This window comes from Papilio xuthus, unplaced genomic scaffold (assembly GCF_000836235.2).
Source record: "Papilio xuthus unplaced genomic scaffold, Pxut_1.1 DF827756.1, whole genome shotgun sequence".
NCBI classification, from domain to species: Eukaryota; Metazoa; Arthropoda; class Insecta; order Lepidoptera; family Papilionidae; genus Papilio; species Papilio xuthus.
The window spans coordinates 151536-172609 of NW_013530893.1; the positions used below are offsets into that span (position 1 = coordinate 151536).

General features: G+C 33.3%; 1 protein-coding gene across 5 annotated transcripts in view; it reads left to right on the forward strand.

Annotated features, from left to right (window-relative positions):
* cpx (synaptic transmission protein complexin) overlaps positions 1-21074 on the forward strand; it is a 127911-nt gene that overhangs the window by 78478 nt on the left and 28359 nt on the right. Inside the window, exon 1 of one of the 5 annotated variants that reach the window (XM_013310115.1) lies at positions 15091-15313. The exons of the other annotated variants lie outside the window; for them this stretch is intronic. Coding sequence (XP_013165569.1) covers positions 15301-15313 — 13 coding nt within the window. The 5' untranslated portion in view covers positions 15091-15300. Of the gene's footprint in view, positions 1-15090; positions 15314-21074 lie in introns of those variants that run through there. 5 annotated transcript variants of the gene reach the window in all.

A 21074-nucleotide genomic window follows, 5' to 3' on the forward strand; every position in this document is an offset into this window, starting at 1 on the left:
GCACATATCCGCGTCGTATACGATATTATCCATTCGCAAAGTGTGAATTATACGCGCTATATCCACCGTAAGCCCGTTTTACGACCTTAGGATTGGTTGCGTATAAATGTTTATATCGCGTCGGATATCACCGGATATCGGATACGAGGACGATGTCGGATGTATTGAGATACTTTTCGATACCGTTTCTTATTCCCTTTCAATATAACTCTCAATGAATTGTAATGGCTGAGCTTTTCACAACTGAATACAAAGTTATTGTCGAGTACAGCCCATGATAGAAATAGTCGAATAGTCTAACTTATGATTTTATACTTCCACTAGCTGTCGCCTGCGACTTCGTCCGCGCGGGATTAAACAAAAACTTAATAAATAGGATATGTGTTCTTCCTGAGTATAGTCCTACATCTATGCCAAATTTCAGAGAGATCCATGCAGCCGTTCTGGAGATACCTTCCAGCAAACACCCGTCCATACATGCAAACATACGCATTTATAAAATAAGTATTTTTGTTTGGATTCAAACTGTTTGCTTAGCTTTTAAAACTTAAAATTATCTATTGTCATACTAAATTATAGCATAATTAACTTCACAAAATAAAGTTTTAACACATCATTTCGCCTCAGCTGGTTTCACAATCGTTCAATTCTTTTTCTTTGAATGCGTTAAAGAAAATCTATTGTCTCTGCTGGTCCAATTTTCCTTCGGATTGGGGTTAAGCGCTCGTCATTATGAAACAATTGCATTCCCGGGGGCTGCGAGCATTTGCATTTCACACCCCATTTGACGGCGCGACGCCTAGCTCGGGGGTAGACCGATTGATAACAACTTTTATCGCCTGTTAAAGAATTGTTCGCGGATTTGTAACAGATTTTTTATTTCTTCCAATTGCATACAATGAAATTGCAAGTTTAACTTACGCATGAGTTCAAAATATGTGTAATTTTTGATAGACAACACATCAAAACAAGGCATTAGTTATTTGTGTGGAATGGAACTCAATTGACATACTATTTTGCAAAGTACATAGATAAAATTGAAAAATATTGTTCGTTTCTAAAATATTAAATAATTTCTGTGATTATACGTAACGCGTCTATCTGTATGCCAATTATACGTGTAGTTTATCCGGTCATTAAACTGTCAAATAACAAAAAAATGGACAGTTATTTTGTTTGTAATATAATAAATTGGACAACGAATGAAAATTAATATAATTTCACCGATGAACAAGTGACCGTCTGTTGTTCATAAATACTGTATTTAATACGCGACAAAGCGTTAAATACAACGCACACATTCGTATAGGGCTGAACCTCACAAGATTTATTTTAAAGGGAATTGAATTTTATATTTATTGAAAATACTATTTCAGGTGTTTTCTGCTTTAGCAACGCCTTTCCATATTAAACGTAACATATTTTAACATAGTACGACCAACCAGTAGGCCCGTTCTTTAAATTTATTCACACTCTTAATACTATTTAGTTCGTATTACAAGTGCTTCCCCAACATCAGCGAGGTGACAGCCCTGGTGTCAGCGAAGCGCGTCGTCTGTTCGCGGACGATATCTCGCGTGGCCGCCTCACTGCCTTGTTATTTATGTAGCGACACTTCAGCCGCCCGAATAACACTGTTACTTCAAACTTTTTTATACGACGTACACAGATCTATGTCTAGCAACAAAACTGTGACATTAACTTTAAAAGTATTGACTAAAATCAACGAGTCAGCACAATTGAAAGGGTATTTCATTTCTTAATTATATTATATTAAACAATCTTCTTGAGGTGTTAGATTGAACATATTATGTGAAACAAAATATCAAAACAGAGATTCGCACAGTTAAAATGTCAAGCCAGAACCCAAACGTACATTGAACGAGCAAACAATGGCGGCACTCAGAGAGATATGAATATCAAGGGAAAGAGGCCAATTATGTGGGCAAAGAGGCTCCGCGGGCGCGTCAAACGCAGAAGGCCCCGCAAAGTGCGCGCCGACCGGAAATTGCCGCCGCCATCTTGCCTGCGGACCGGAAACGCGCCAAATTATCCGCGCGGAATGCGACCGCGGCCCTCGAGAGCCACCGCTATTGATTGCCAGACGGTTTTTAATCGTCTGGGAAATCAAAAGTTCTCTTCGGCTTGTTTATTTTTTTATATTTTTTTTCTCTTTCAACGTTTTCCATGTTTTTATTAAATATGTTAATGTTTTTGAAATAAATTGAAACCACTTCCAGCCCGACAAAGACGACCAAGGATATGTAAATGTAAGTGACCCAGAAGTTCGTACTTAACTTACATTGAAAATAAGAAATTATTAAGTGTGTTAATTATTAGGTAATCATAGAATATGCCACCATTGTCTCATAATTATAAAAAGTTGAGAAACACATCTACAATTGCGCATGGGCAACAGTTCGCTATTTCAGCGATTTGGGGTGGCCGCTCGCTCGTTTGCCAAGTTATAATATAAAACATTAATTTTACAGATGTTAGTCAATTTAGAGTTAGTACTTATATAAATCCGAAGAAAGTATATTTTCCAACGTATAATTAGAAGTGAACATTTATAACTTTATAATCTTAAATTTAAACCCCTTCATTGAAGTGTGAATCTTTGTTCTTTCTTTGAACTTGAAATACAAAAGGCAAGTCCCGAGATCTCGACTTCCCGGGGTCCCGAGGTCCCGAGGGAGCGGCAAATACGATTACGCGCTCTTTGATTACGCAAATCAGGCTTCTTAAGACGACCGGCGAACGACTAATTTTATTACAGACTTGATGCGCCTCGTGCACCGTTCAATACGGGCTAGTTACTTGAACAAGTATATGTAATTTAAGTCTACTGGTAAAAAAGTAAAACAACATTTTATTAGACATATACTTAATTTTGTTTATCTCACGCAAAGATATAGCGAGATTGCAACACAAAATTATTTGACTAGTTGCACGTCCCCGTCACATTTAATATTAATTTCCTTTATATTACTACTAAAGTATTATGTGATTACTTTACTATTTTATAAAAAAAAAATATTTGACTTAGTTAACTAAACTAAGTCATGTTATTAAAGGCAGCACACGCCAGACCACCGAAGGTTTCTGAGAAGAAAAGCCTCGCTCTGCCGCCGCGCCGCGCCCGCTTACTCACAATATGTATTTTATTTAAAAGGAAACGCTTTAAATGTTAACTTTACGGTGACATTTCACAGAGAGATGTCGAATTTAATTTAATTACGTTCATCAATTTCAACTTGGAGAGAAATCTTTTCTAGTCAATAGAGGGCGTGAAAATTATATTTTCGTTAATAAAGCTACCGGTATTGTAACGAACAAAGACATCGTGTTTGTATATAAGCCTTTATACATATATTATTAATTTATATGAAATTAATTTGATTTAATCGTTAATCTTATAAAGTTACAGAAAATATATATATGTCATATTTCGTACTTCATACTAATATTATAAATGCGAACTGATCTCGCTAAAATTTGCCGTCTATATAGAACATAGTCTAGACAATACATAGGCTACTATTTTTTTTTCTAAATTCATATAAATAGAAAATGTCTTCATCTTATTTAGGTACCCAAGTTAGGAGTGACTAGGTCTTACTCGACCAGGGTTAGTTGACTTCACACATAATCTTTAAAATTTTTCGCAGATATGTTATTGCATCCCTATGTATTCCTTTACCATAAGAACTTCGGATAAATATATGTAAATATAAAAATAAATAGATTTAATTAATTCTTTGACTAATTAATAAGTCGTCTATGAAAAGTCGAAAAGCTATATAATTAGTTAATTGCAATGTAAAAATATAATCAAATATAAAGCATATCACACCGCCGTCTTAGTCTCGGGGCCGGGTGATTAATTGTGGAGGTAATTAATACGACCCCCTCCCCACCTCACCCCATGTACATCCCTCAGGGATGACGGATGACTGTAATAAACCCTGAGGTTGATATGGACGTGGGCACGAGGGTTTTTCGCTTATGAACTTAGAAAATGTTTCTAATTGAATAATCTTAAATGAATTTCTATTTATTTTAGTTGAGTTATGGAGTGAGGTCTTGATATGGTATGGTCGTCCTAATTTTTGTTTAGTTTTTATTCGACATAAACAATTTTGTATCAGACTCTGATACACTAAGTTAGTTTTAAAAAACATATTGTTATACATATCATTAACATTGGTTCTACTAGTAAGATACGCATTTTAAAACAGTTTCAAACATTAAGTACTACTCGCTAAAAGAGACATTTCTATGAGCGACTTATTAGTACTTGGGATGTCGAGTCACAGGATTTTTATAATAAAGTGTCGCACGGGGTACAGTGCGGATTGCGGACAAGTCACGCGCGATAGCGATCCACCCTTTCACACCGCATTACGCTCAGTGCGGCGATTGTCCGGTGCTGGGCATAAGCTGAGGCGGATGTTTGAATACTTAAAAGACCAATCGTCACAATTTGATAAAAGACAATTGAATATAAACTTATGAATTTCTTAAGCCGATTATGATTATATTTTATTTTTAATTTCATTTATAATTTAACAATAATTATTAAAAATATATATATTCTCCGTCTTAAAACTAACTTAACGATACAAAGACACTTATCTTGAGCTGTGTCTGCTGTATATTAATATTTTTAATTCAGAATACTTTTAATTTTATTACAAAAATGGTGAATTATGAGTAAACATGTTAAAGCAGCAATATAACATTTGAAATCCTTTCTCGTGTGCCTTGTACCACACAACCACAAGACAAGAGCGCAGTACTACTCGAGCAATAATTCAGAATTTTCCTAATAGTGCTCCGAGTGCGGCGATGAGCGCGGAAGAATTGAAGGGGAAGGAAATTCCCACCCCCAACCCTCAGCCCCTAGACCTCAATAGCCTCCCTCGTAAGGAACATGATTTCACTTGAACTTTATATTTTTACTTAGATCAGTAAATTATTTATAATTTCTATTTTCACAATTTTTCCCTAAACTATCACTTTCTACTAACTATAAACTAAATAACACTTCGCGATTAATTAACGATTCATTTTTATTTTATTACGGCACATTAAAGCAACAAACAAAATCTTATAATAACAAATGCATTTGTAAATTATCTGTGCTTAGCTATGGATTTTAGTTAAAACATTGTAGTTATAAAGGCGGGATTTAAACGTCTTGATACATTTTTGGGCGAGGAATTAAGCTAATCTTCAAAGTATTAAGAAGTTTCGTTAAGCATTTCCCAAAGGTTGAATATCTCGCGATACAAAAGAGGATTTAATACAAAAATTTTAAATTATTAAGATTTATAACATTATATACAATATTCAAATTGCTTTTGCAAGAAAATATTTATTTTAAGTGTTAAAAAGTGGCAATATTTGTTTTATATATTATATTATAACTCGACTTCGCTTCACGATACATAGTTGAATAAAAAAACTAATTTTATTTCTATGATTATAATTTACAAAGAATTATTGATATAAAATTTGTAGAAACCAACCCAAGTAAAAGTTTTCGTCGACCGCTGCTCGGGACGAAATCGAAGTTCTTTAAATTTTATAAATCCGAAGACAACCGTTAAATTTCAACTCTAAAAAGAACGATTGTTAAAAGTTCTGAATTATTCCCCCACTTTATTATAAGTTCAAATATAATTTAATATCCTAGAGATAGATCTGCTATTATTTTTGATAAAGATTTACATACTTTCGCCTTTCTTTTTATTGAAAATAATCTTCTAAATGCTGTAAAAATATTATATATCACATGGATAATATTTCTTTTACTCCAATTTATCAGTCTACAACCTAATCTTACTAATAATATAAATGTTAATGTCTGCATGGATGGATCAATGTTACAAGGTATTTTCAGAACGACTGTATATCGCTGAAATTTGACACAGATGTAGAACATAATCTGGAAGAACACATAGGCTATTTATTAAGTTTAAGCGGACGGAGTCGGGTGACAACTAGCGTATTATAGTTCGTACACGAGAAGATTTTTTTTATTAAAACGTCAAAAGAGTTATGTAATGTCGAGCTATGTAGAGCAGTGATATCAATCAATCATAGGCTGCGAGCGTTAACTAGGAGGTCGCTGCTTCACAATCATACATACATATGTATGAGCCCGGCGCCGCTCGCCTCAGATTAATATGGATGATGCGCTTTGGTTCCTCGTTTAGATATATTGTAAGGTCAGTATACTGATTAGACTCTAGCGCTACCGTGTAAAAGGATTGGCTATTTAATTTGAAAGGGATGCGGACTGGCAACACTATTTTTCATGTGTTTACTAAATTCAACATATAAGTATTATGTTTCGTGTGTTTTCATATGTGTTACTCAAGTATGTGTGTGTTTTAGCTTACAGATAGATGTTTGCTTTAATCGTCTTCTATTCTAGAAAATCTTTCAGGTCTCCAACTAAAAGGTACAAGCAAAGATTAATACTTTCAGTACGACTTGCCTAGCCAGTTCCTTCCCATAGGTAAAAATAGTAGTAGAATCGAACGTGTTAAGATAATTTATTTAAAGCGATCCTATCACATTCATTCTCATTAGTGATTCTTTCTACTTATATACTCGTGTCCCAAATACATAAACCGTTCCAACTACTACAAACTGTGACTAACCTCTAAATCTTTCACAATTGCCTTCACTAAGAGATTGCAAACCGGCCAATTGATTTCATTTCTCCATTGAATCCGAAGTCAATGGATGAAGCCTCTAAGGTGTCGCAATTCCGGTCACAAGATGGCCGCCTCACAATTTCCGTTTGACCGCCATTACGCACTCTAGTATTTCGGACTAAGTTCTTCTTAAAATATTCAAATTTAAGTAATTTATTTGGTACCGATATGTCGACTTAAGGTAAGTATATAAAGGTAAGTATGCGTATGATGGACGCAGCGCTATGTTAAATCGTACAACACAACCTAAAATCAGTAGCGTGTTCGTGCGGTGCGTCCGGCGCAGGACAATGTAAGCGTACCATTACTTTGGTTATATAGTAAATAAGATAATTACTATGATATTAAATCATAATATTAGATAATAAAGGCAACACATCAGTAGTAATGTCCATTAACCCTTTAGGGTGCGATTTAATATGAACGAGATCACTCAATCATTTCTGAGCGGTCTGTACCGGGCATCAATAACGTTGGTACGAGTGATCGTTAGTGGAAATAAGAAAAGGTCCTTAATTATCTTAAGTTAATTATATCAAGAATATTGTGATGTTATGTTTACAAAGTTGCTTTTTGTGACGCGAAGGCTTCTATTCTGACGGATTTAAATTCAGTTTTTATTCATGTTATTTATTCTATAACATAAGATTTCTAATAGAATGGTTTAGGTATATCTCACTGTAATTAAAGTTTAGTATACGTGAATAAATATCGTATTTTTGAACGTTTTTAAATTTGACCTTTTCGACCTATGTGTGGGCTAAACCTTTGAAAATGATGTATAAGAGAATTGGAGATCACTAAAGTTAACGACGCGACGGCGTACTCAATCAGAAACAAGAAATATAAATAAAAAAATCAGTTCGGGGACAATACTCGGCCGTTTTTACTAAGTTTTAACTTCATGACTTGGACATCATCGGGAGGGGCTACTGATATGACGGTAAAGAGATCAGATGAATATCTTATGTCACCCGGACGAAGCCGGGGCGTTTGTGTTTTATTTCTAAAGTAATAAGATGATTTGAATGTATGGATGGATTGTATGAAAGAAAGAAATAGATTCAGATATGATGGCTGATAAAAATGTATGGAAGAATACGAGATGCATACTATGCCGACACTACGTAAGGAAAAAATAATAATGATTTTGTAAAATATTTTACATAAATGTAATACAGATAATCTTGGTTATTATAAAATTGCTGGCACATGCAATAATCTTATTAGATTCAATCTTGTTAACTCATTCTCATCAAGTTATGCATTTAATTTTCTTATATACAATACTGTGACGTCATCATGATGTATGTTTAACTCGTTCGTGCATGAAATAGCACATCACACGTCTCATTGAACTAGAAATATGATCTCTATAGTTGTGAGGATAGAGTACAATTTTCGATGTCTCAGATTAAATGTGGTTTGCGATTGTTTCCTTCATATTAATTCCCGAGTCACTTGTGAGGCATTGTGTTCAAGGGTCGTTGGGTTCATATAAAGGTATAGAACAAATGTTATGATTAAGAAGATTGATGTCCAACATATTTATGTGCACACTTTCCTGTTTATTACTGTGTTGTCATTGTCGTGCCACGTGTTGTTAAACATATTACTATTAGACCTTTAATCTTTCGTATATAATTAAACCAAAAACATTTACTATAGTTCATTTCAATGAGGCATTTTCGAATTACACGTGTTGAATCTTACAATGCAACGTGTACAGTGTACAAGTTCTAAATTCGATTTTAAATATTTAAATAAACAAATGACTATTAACAAAACACGAAATCCATGTTGTGTTGAATAAGGTTTATTTTAACGAGGTATTCGCAAACGCGTGATAAATCAAGGCTTAGATGGACAGCGGCTCTCGGCAGATGGAAAAATCGTATCCCCATGTAAATGCCACCGGAGGCTTACAGGAAAACACCTTATTGATTATTGCAATAGGATACATGTAAACATTTGTCTAAAGGAGTTTTTTTTTAATATAGCGCGGACGGCAGAATTAACAATATTGGATACATGATGTAATTTCCAACGGACTATACCAAATATCAATTGTATCATTGTATATTTGTTATATAATGGTAAATAAACAACGATTGACCTAACAGTAAATTAAATCGGAAGTGGACTTCGACGGAAACTAAAACAATGGATGATTTACTGAACTATCGGATCTAGTCGAATTCACATCCGGTATCAGATATAGGTTAACGAATAAATTCCGATCGCACAATAAAAAGTTTTCGCTGGAAAAATGATGATACTTTATAGTTTCCGGTGAAATTGATTTTCATATTTTGAATTGTGTTTATACTACAATTGCAATTCAGAAATAAATATCTAAATAACAATGTGTGTGTGTGTGTATTCAGTTTATTTATATAATTTCTATTATATACTGGTGGCTATTTAATTCGAGTTAATTAAGCTTCGAAACGTTAAGCATGATTTTGTTAGAAAACAAAAACAAAAACTACATCTTTAATATAAAGATATTTCAGAAATTAATTATTATAATACTAGTTGTCGCCCGCGACTCCGTCCACGCGGTATTAAAATAAACTTAATTATTATGTGTTCTTCCAGGCTATGTTCTACATTAGGTAAATTCAGCGAGATCCATAGGGTCGTTCTAGAGATACCTTCTAACATCCATCCATCCAAAGATTCATATTTCTAATATTACTAAGATTATAAAAGAATTGACTCTTATTTATCTATTTCTTTTTCAGTGCAATTGCTACTTTCAGTTTTTAAACTAAAGTTATCTTTATGTTGTTTCCTCCATGTAGTCTCTCGTACCGCGAAACGTTTTAATTCCATTCTTCTTTATCCTATGAAATGTCAAAACCAACGTTTAAAATGAACGGGTTCAAAGACCCTTATGTTGGAAATTTCATTCCAATTCTTATATTCCCTTGTCAAGATAGCTGTAACGTGGTGCGCAAGGCAGGGGACAGGGAAAGGTGGGGGACGCTTTGTCGCCTGCCAGGCTCTGCGGTGACGTCTGATATCCTTCTATTACATGTGTAGGGAGACATTTTAAATTTTAAACAAAGCCTTTAAAGTTTTAGTTTTAACTTTAAACAATTTGCTTTTTTAAATTATAGTTACAAACCATATTTTTAATGGTTTTCATGGTTGCATTTTGTATTTTGAAATCGACGGATACAGCTTGAAATTAAACTTAAATTTTACACTATAATAGGCATACTTAATATCTTTTATATCCTGAATATAAAACTAGAATTCTTTTATGCCTCACTGTTGCGTAATTATATTAAAAAAAGTATACAAACTTAAAACGTTACAACGTTAGAAGCTTAGCTCTTTTACGTGTTTTAAGAATAAGTATAACATATTTAAAGCTTTATTATCAACATCCTTACAAATAATATGATCGAATATATCAATTAACTATTTATCAACGAAATAGGGAAATAAATCAGCATCCACTCTCCGTTAAAAGCCCGTCAATTACAGAGCTAACAAGTGACCCGGGGAAGCTCTCCACATAACACAGAACAAAATTGATTTGCAATGTGAATGCACGCTAATACAACACCCTACAGCGCCCCCTTTAGTTTTCAATCTGCACTTCGCCTTAACGCCTTTTACTGAAAGCACGTAAGCCTTTTTATTTCTAAAAGGTTTGTTTAAACGAGACAAATATTTGTTCAAATGTTTGCTTTCGAGGTTTCTTTAAATAATTGTGAGGTTTAATATGTCAAATGAGTTTTAAATAATAGTAATACTTTGTATTATGTATTTATTTATTAACGTGGTAACAGCCCTCGGTAAATGTAATTTACAATAAAAAAAATTCATTTGATTTCATTCATATCTACGAACGATCTACGAAAACTGTCTACGATGTTAAAGAACGAATAAAAAATAATATTAATTACAAAAACAAACAATGCATTAGCAGTTGACACGTCGGAGCGGTGCGGAGTGTATGCGGGATATGCGCGGGGAGTGTGGGGTGTGTGCGTCCGCGGGGGGTCGCAATAAGAAAACATATTCACCCCGGACCACTTGCCTTCCACATACATATGCCAGAACAGGGTTGACACATTTGTATTTTGATTTTGTTTAAGTTTTAAACAAAATGTTAGCGAATTATGGCGTACGCTACATTTTAGGATATCAATTAAATTAATAACATTAATTATGAGTCAGCACTATTTTGTATCCTGGGATATATCCGAATATCTTAGAATTCATTTAGTACTTCATTGGTATCAAGAACATACTTAACGTATTTATTTAAATAACAAACCTTCAAAGGGATGAAAGTTACTTTTTAAAACCAATGGATAGATTCTTCTAATTAGGATATGTCATCTCATATTATGATAGCGTCGAAACTCATTGTGAGTCCTCCTAAAGCACCGATTTTCGCTAGCAATAAATATTTCTCACAATTTTAATAGATTTATCTTCATCAAAATTGAGCGAGCAATAGTATATTTTTATAAAAAAATATTTGGCAACCCTACTGTCCATCAAGACCCCGCGCTAAGTATATCAAATGAATTGTAAATGAAATCAAGTGTGAGTGGCGGCGGAGGTTTATACAGCCTGCTACAGTCCGCTACAGCCCGCTACGGCCTGCTACGAGCTAGCCGCTTGAACGTGGAGGTTTTATGTCGCGCCGGAACTCCTTACGTAGTATCCTAAGCGTACAATGTCATGCAGTTTACATTTAAATGGACGCTAAAGTCTGTCTAGCTCAACTTAGAAAGAGTTTCTTATTAGAAGTAAATATTATTTCCATTGAATTTTAATACAAATAGAAAATTTAAGGCGTCACAAAAATTTACAAATATTTTTTTAATTTAAGATAATTTCAAGTCTATGGTAGCAATAGACAATGCCTACAGTTACAGGTACCATAGTTTTGTGTATATATCTATTAAATAAAGTAATAGTGTACCTTTTATAATTTAAATAAATTCTCGTAGCGTGTGCTACGATGAAGCAGCTTCATCGCTTTGACATATTAATTTAATAATTTAGTTGAATTTTAACTAAAATAATATTATTAGTTTTGTTTCAAGTAATAAATAATATAACAGTTATAATAAATATTGATAAGTCAATAAATAGAAAAAGACAAAATGAATGTTCTCTACTACGTAAGCCTCCAATTCTATTAGACTAAGAAAAATTTGTTACGACTCTATGAATACTTTATAGTTAGGAATGTAGGTTACATTCCTGATATACTCATATCTTTAACATTACCATCACGCGTCCCTAAATCCGACCCTTTGTTGAAATCACTTAAGTCCTTACAACGATGATTATGTGCCGAAAAGGGATAGAACATTCATAAACCAGAGGAATGAACGAAATAGGTATACCCCAAATCTTTGAAGTGACAATTTGTGAGAATAGCAAACGTAGCATACGAGGTTTCAACTTTTATTTTTACGGTAATGTACAGTTCCCTCAAGAACTTATTAGGCTCTATTTTTAAGTGGGATCGAATGTGCTTCCAGTTTATAGAAATAACTCTTTAGTTAACTACCCACTAGTTCCCGATGTAAAGTTTTATGATACGTAAAACGGTGGGAGGAGAAAACTGGTTTTAAGATCTCTGCAATAAACTCTGGTATTATATCCGAAGATTGGTATTACTGTTATTGATTTTATAACTTGGCTTAAACTAAATTATGCCTTTACTTTCCGACTCACAGTTGCCATTATCTACACTTAGGCAGGTCCTTAGTGACTGTAACTGAATTCGGTGAATAGTATGTTAAATGAGCAAATGAATATCATTAGTTTTGAACTAATCTCTTATAGAAATGTAGGAAATAAATGAAGTCAAGTTCTCTTCAACGATGTAACTCACAAAAAGCACTCAATGAAATATCTTCAATATCATTAATTGAACAATTTCTATTCACATTCAACGTTGATTATTTCTATTTAAGTGCTGTACCACTTTTTAATTTGTTTCTTCAATTGCATACATTTTTTTAATTTTACAAGCTCTTATGTAGAAATATTAGAAATTGATGAGCAAAATTCTGTAATGCATTTCTTAGTAAATAGTTTCTTTTTAAACTTTACATTAAGAGACCTACCGTACCTTAGTCCCATGCACTTGGTCGAAATATCGAGTTACTGGGATCGCTGATAGGTGACTGATCTTTGTACTCACGTTGATAATTTATAATCCTGATAATCTCAGCACTAAATTAATATCTAATTACTAAACTATCATAATTTTTAATTTAACAATTAACGTATCCGTTACGTTATTCATTATAAACCTGCCCTTATCCCTACGAAGGATCGGCACAGTATGTGCTTATCCTCCATACATCTCTATCAGCCGTCATATCCGAATCTATTCCCTTCCTACGCATATCCTCTTTCACACAGTCATTCTATACTTTTTTAGTCTTCCTCTACCTTTGTAGCCATCCACATTCACACTTTTTTGCTTACATCATAATCATCTCTCCGCATAAAATATCTAAACCACGCTAATCTTTTACTCCTCAATTTCTCGATCACTGGCGCTACTTTCACAGTTCCTTTAGTATCTGTTACGTTGTTATAGATAAAAAATAAACTTAAACATTTTCACACAAAGACATAATAAATATGTAAAATACTTGATATGCGTGCAATGAAAACAATTTTACCCTCGAATTGCTCGCATAGCGAAGTCTCTTCTCTCACTCTCACAAACACAATTATTCGTATTTCGCTCTCTTTCACTGACATTAGCATTCCGCGAGCAAAGTCACGCGCTCTCAACTATCTCATATTATTAGAGACACTTCATTTGAATATTATATTAAATGCGGTACATTTTAATGAAAATCACTTATGCATATTGTCTTCAATACAACTGGAGATTTCCTACTTGCGATATTTTAGTGTTTGAATCTATCAAACACTTTCAGTTGGAAATATTATAAACTTTTCTTATATTAAAGCTTTTATTTCAATGCATCATTAAAATATTATTAGTGTATTTATGTTGCATTTTCTATAACTTTTGAGTTGATTTCTGCGTTTTTTGTAATTTTAAATGTGCAAACGTAGAAGAGAAAGAGTTGCAAGAATAACGTAACGTTTCGGTTTAGTCGAAATTAAAAAATCTAGTAGTAAATATAGCCTAGCCTAGGTCACACGGGGATAGTGTAGATTCTCAATAGTAAAATAATTTTTCGAATCACTACAGTACTTTCGGAGCCTACTCAATGAAAACAAATAATCAAATCTTTCCTCTTCATTATATTAGTAGAGACTGAAGTACTTTAAAAGAAGCTTAAAAATAAAGGGTTGGTATAATTTTTTAAAGAAATGTATTCAGAAATAAAAAGAATGTACATTTAATGGAATCTAATTAAACTTTTTGCAAACTAAAATTTTGTATCGCCTAAAGTTATTTTATATATGAATCAAACGAACTCCGACTAACTATATGGTACAAATTTTAGGTATATTAATAAAATTACGGTTTTCACCGCTAAATTATAACTTTAATATAAAATGTATTTATAACTTTACATTTTCTTGAAGTTGACTATTTTATGAACAATAAAAATTGTTTTTGAGCGACAAAACTTTACAAAACCTTCAATAAAATTCTTTAAAAGTTCTTTATAAAATTCAATTATTATATTTAAAAAAATATTTCATGTGAAACCTGAAAGTTTATTTCAGCAACGCCGTAATGCGTATATTTCGAAAGTCTGTGTCAAATGCAAGCTATAATACTAAATCACTTAATGCATCGACCTATAAAAGATTTACCACACTCACACACGCACGCAGCCACGCCCCCTGTCGGCGACCCCTTTGTTCTTACGTAACACACGCGCACCGCGCAACTCTGCCCACCGGCCGCCGCCAAAGTGTGCGTTAAAAGGGACTAAAATATGTGTGCCATTTTTCTTGCTTACTCCTTTTATTTATCGAAGCTTCATCGTATAGTACATAGAATTATACGTTTTTTTTCCATCGATAAATTACGCATTTTTATTTCTATTCATTGGAATCCCAATTTTTACTAATGGCCACTACATAGAGCTGTCTCCAGGGAGCTTTTTGAATTTCAAAGTACCACCGATATCGACAATTACAAGCGTCATTAAAGGGAAGTAAAAAAAATTGACGCGAATCAACTTTTCCTTTTCCATTTAAGATTGACAATGGCGCCCCCATTTCCCCAGTGCACCCACTTAGAGTGCGCATGTGTGAGTGAGGTGCCGCGTGGCGACAGAGAGGGGCACAGTGTGCGTGTCGCAGAGCGTACCCGCCACGGCTTAAATAGAGGCGTCGCGTCGACAAAACAGCATTGGCCGTCTGCCGCTCGCGATGGACGGTGTTCCCGCGACAATCATGTAATATACGCTAACTCCTTGCTCCTAGCAGTAACGATACGTATCATGAACTCTCTAATGTAGTAAAAGAATTGGTGCTCAATTAAAAAAAGAATTATATATTTTTATATTGGACTTTGTTATGGATACTTGTTAGTAGGTTGTAGGGTTTGTTAAGCGGTGGTGCTTCGTGAGGCAAGATGAACTTTCTGGGTGAGTTGTTTAGTTTTATGTATATTTTTTTCAGGCTGCAGTTTAGAGTAGTTCAGTCGACGGATGCAGTTTTCACTCGCTGGAAAGCTCAAGATTTATTTTAATAAACGCTACTGGATTTTCTTTTTAAACGGGAAAATAATTTTTATATTTAATTTAAAATCTTTTGGAATTTGATGTTTTCTCGGAGATGATGAATGAAAGTCGTTTAAAGTCGTCCTGTTTTTATGGACAACTTCATTTAAATGCGAGGCTCATAATTCAAGCTCGATCTTTTTACATTTTCAACGTATAAATATTTATCCTTACTGACTCCACAATTTATTACTGCGGGTTTTTTTATTTATTCTTAACTGTAAATATAATTTTACTGATATAATGAATTAACATCTGGATCCTGGATAAGCGAAAGTACATAGAACTGCGAAGTTTGTTACTATTAGAGGTTTCTCCCTATCCCGAGGTTTTCGCTTACGGAAGCCGTCCGTCGGGACCGGACAGTGACTCTCGCTTATAGAGGTTTCTCTCTCATCCAGCTACGACTCTTTTCACCTTATTTAATGTTAAATACATAAGGTATTTTGTATTTCCAAAGCAATCCAAGTCTAACAGACTATCCACACAAAGTTGGCAACATCATACGTATTTTCTTAACAAATAAGCTCAAAGCTCTTGTTGTTTCATTAAATATTAACTCGTTGCTCTTACCTCGGCCTGTACGTGTTTGACAATTTAATTGACTGAAGTGTTTATTTACATGATTACTACTGCTTTACTTCACTTGTAATCTGCACGTCTTGGGTTCGAATCCCGCCATGTACCAATATGTTTTCCATTTACATATGTACATATACCCGACGTTCTTACGGTGAAGAAAACATCGCGATGCACATATCTGAGAAGAAATTCAAGGATATGTGTAAAGTCAACCCGCACTGGTCCAGCATGATTCACTATCAAAAAGTTTCTTTTTGATGGCAATTGCGTTAAACATATGTAATGATTAACCGTGAGATCACTACCGCATTCAGAAGAGTAAGTCTTAGTGTAGATTTCTATTCTTAGTGGCCATTTTGTGACTCTAGGTACAAATATTAAGTTGAACTCCGAGTTGACTTAAATAAAGAGTTATTTAACCGCAGCTTCTATGAAATTTTAATACGACTTTTAAGAATGCGACCTGACAGCGTTACGCGTTTGACCGAGTTTGGAGTTTGGCAGCGCGCCAAGTGTGCTGCAGCCCAGCTTGGCGGCCGCCCTACGTGTTGTACTTAATCGAATTTATTACTTTAAAACTTACTGCCATGTCTTCTTTATTTTATATAAATTGTAATACTTATTAAAAAGTTAGACGGGATATTACATTCACTCTAATAAAAATGATGAAAGCGTAGTCAGCTTTACTTAAAGAACAATCACGGAAGTTAAAAAATAATAGGGCTTGATATATCTTACGTGATAGAGGAAAGTATTTATAAAGTTATCTGAAAGTTAAGAACTAAGTTATTAAGATCAAAAATAAAATTTCTAAATAAAATACTTGTTCAATCATAACAACTTAGTAGGTACATAAATCGACGATTTAAAGTCTTGTATATCAATTACCTATCTGTATTGTTGGAACAGGCAGGTGACGTCATCACTAATTCACTCTAATTCGAGATAAAGCGCTCCGACGCGTTATCTCAGACAACCGTTCTTAAGAGAATTAGACACTTTACAAATGAATTCGTAGACGTACTGAGAATTCATACAATTAAGACTGAAATGAAGCTTGGTTTAATACTATTAATTTACATAAATTGATCGTTAAAAAGATAAAGAAAAATTGTTTATAACTCGCGAGCTTGTTACTTTCAAAAATGGTTACAAATTATATATCCTAGTATAACAAAATCCTGTGAACTTAATTCAATCCCAGGGGAGTAAATGTACTGCTGGCAGCTACTGGCAGCTACTGGCAGCTACTGGCAACCCGCCAGAAGGATAACCGTAATAAAATACAATGTTATGCAATAAATGGAATCTTTATTGTCACAATATCTCTACTCTATGATATAAATAGAGTACAACGTGTTAAATATGCATATTTCAATGAACTGTTCAGTATTTTAGTGTTGAATTTGTTACTTCATTATTCTTAATATTTGAAAAAAATACGATATTTTATTCTACTTCTTATTAGAATTTAGGATCTTATATCATGTATCATTATTTCGTATTCATTTTAAGTAAATCCACTCTCATTCTACATAATATGTCGTAGCACTAATATTCAAGTGCTACGTCGCAGCATTGCTACACAATTGCTACGCCGTAGTGTAGTTACTTGAGATACTCAAAATTTATTTTTTTAAATCTTCTTACATTATATTTCTCTATAAATATAATTTCATAATAAATTAGAAAAAAAATATATAAATATACTTTCAAGGCTATAAAACTAGGTCTAGCATTCAGTTCATTATTTGTTCGTATCTCAAAAAAGCAGGTTTTCTTCAAAGTCTTTTGTTACAGTTATTTGTTTATGAATCATTATGTGAAGTAAACTCCAGTGAATCTACTCCACCGTTCTTTTGTTCACAATTTTTATAAAATATAACAACTGCTGCCGAAATGTATATTTATTTTTATATGTCCTATTTTATTCACATAAAAATACAATATTTTAAAATTATTTTTAAGAATAAAATTTCTAGTTATTTTCCACATCTTGTTAAAAAACGTATACGAATTTTCGTTAAAAAAACTATTTACCTTGTAACAAAGATTTCAACTTTTTACGACCAAAGATTACTTTAAACGATTATTATAAAAGAAAATATTTATAAATAAATATAGTAAATGGTAATGAAATATTTATAAACAAATATGACTCCTACTTAAGATAACTTAAACTACAGATTTAAGCATTAGGAGGCATTTTAAAAGCACTCTTCAACCGTAGCAACAATTTAAATATATCAAATGGAACAAATGAAAGCCACATTTCATCTGAACAGCAACGAGAATATGATCCAATATACTTACACTTAAAAAGCCTTCATTCTTCCGAACTCGGAACAAAGCCGAGCGTCTCAAGTCGGAGAGCAAACTTTTTAACGACCGAATGAAAAAAAGCTCTCACAAAAGCAATGTTTCCCATTACCTCGACATATCTATCCCACTCCTAAAGTCTAGAGGGGGGAGAGAGCCAGGGGGAGGGGGGCGCTGACCAAACAAACTACAGCGCTATGCTTTTAGACGTAGAGGATTAAAAACATTTTACTCTTGCGATATTTAATATACTCGTACAGCCTACCGAAAGGTACTTCTAGCAGTTCATAAAAGCATTAAAAGCTTAGTTACGATCGTATTTTTAATTAATATTGTTTTGAAACTATTAAAAGGTTATTAATGGATAGTTTTTAATCGGTAAACTATAACAAGGCAATTGTGAAATTATAAATATCTTTTTTAATTTAAAACACACTTCGGGTTATTTAGCCGTCGCTTAATTAGTCCCTTAGTGTAGATTTTTAAAGATTAAATTATAATCATAAGTAAGTGCGACTTTTGAAGTAACAAATTGTAAAATTCTTTTATTTTTAATCGACGTGTTTTAGGATAAAAATGTTAAAAGGGATTAATGACTCCCAGTTTGTAGAGTGTCATTTTGATTGACACGCGGAGTGTCAAATACTCAAACGTGATTTGATTGAGGTTTGACGGATGACGAATTTAGGCAATAATGGTAAAGGATCCAGTAATTTTATTAAACTTTTATTTTCATCCCTTAAAAAGTTATTTTCTTAAAAAAATTCCAGTCCATTTTTGAAATTAAATATAATTTTATAAATTTTTACTTAAATTCCGATATTTTTTGGTTTTCTATAATTAAAGTCATGCGTTACTATTGGATGACCATGTATCGATGTGATTTTCGATTTACATATGTACATTTTTTCTCGATGTTGTATCAGTGAAGGGAAACATCGTGATGCAACCTGCACATATCAGCGAAGAAATTAGAAGATATGTGTGAATTTAACTTGTACAGGGCAAGCGTGGTTGACTATGACATAGTCACTCCTAACTTGGCTCCGAGCCTCTTAATGGAGCATAGTGAGCTGATGGTGATAAACTTATTGGATCCTGGATCTATCTACTTGCATAAACGATATAAACAAGAGACTGACGTTTATTTTAGTAGGAACTCTTATGCAAATGAGGTAGTAAAGCTGAACAGCAGTGCGCACACCGCATGCAATCTGATTTAACGTTCAATAAACACGAGTCAGCGGCGGCCAATCAAACTGATTTTCAATTAAGCCGCGTAAACAACGGCTATGTAATAAAATACGTATTAGTCTGACGTTTTGTTAGGATTTGATTTATTATGATATAACGTAAACAGGGATAGTTAAATGGATTGGAAACTCAGTAATATCCCTAATGGGTAAGGCTTCGGTACAACACAATACTATGTTGCAATGTTTATGTGTTGAGTCATTTATGTTTTTAAATAGAAGAACTCCATGAGTTGTAACATTGTAATGAAGTCGTAAATTATTTTTATTTTTTTATTATTTTTATTATATTATAAATTATTATATTTTTCTAAGCAATTTCAATGGAAGCTCAAGAAATATCCTAAAGATCATGTTTATAATCTTGTTATTTATATGTATAATGCAGAAGATCCAAGAGTCAAATCCTATCTATTTTTAATCCTATGATTTTTATAAATTTTTTGCATATTTTGTAGTTCTGAGAATCGACTACTATCTTAATCCCGCGCAGAAGGAGTCGGGTGTGACAGTTAGTAGTGTATAAAGTTTTCAATTTCAAATATATAATGCATTAAAATAAATTGACTATTCATTTTGTTTTAGTAATATTTACGTTATAATTTTCTAAAATAATTTATATCTTTTGATTAAAGGTTAGCAATATGTAATTATCGGAACCCGGGGCGTAATTGATAATTGGATTTGTTCCCGGGGGAGGGAGGAGGGGTGGGAGGAGCTCCCCCCAGTCCCCGCGCTCGCCCGTTGTGCTCTGGTCCAGGTTTAATCAGATTGCCTCGTCCTCATACCTGCGTAATTAAGATGATCCTTCGAACTTACAATATTAAGATACAAAAAGTCGATACAATTATTAGCTAAAATATCAGAACAACTTAGCCTACCTTAGTGAAGTTTTCTCATATTACATCATCTACACTAACGGTGACCACTTCACAAGTTTAAGTGGGGTCGTTAGTGAAAGATAACGCGTTATATTTACGAATAATATTGCATAAACACAAAGCTTGCTCTAACAGTAATTGTGGTTTGTCATTTATTTTCTGACACGTTTTGTGACATTTGTAATATATATTAATGATACGAATATATCTTGCTATATTTTTTCTGTTATGCCTTCAGTATCGTGTCTTAGTTACGGTGACCTCTTTACTGTTCTTGTCTAGACATATTCGTGTCTAAGAAATAGCCGAAAAACTAGAACGTTTCTTTGTTGTACGGCCTTTACGTATCAATTTAGCCTCACTTATTCTTTATCAACAACAAAATTAGGTTGACCTAAATGTTTTTATGTGAAAAGCAAACGGTCAAGATTACAATTGAACCAACTAATGACTTCACTGTAGTTAATAAATACATTGACCACATTCTAATGAATAATTGTTGAATTATTTATATTAAAATATCTTTATTAAACATCATATTACAAATAAATAATAACACTTATATTTATATTTAAATTTGATGTATAAGGT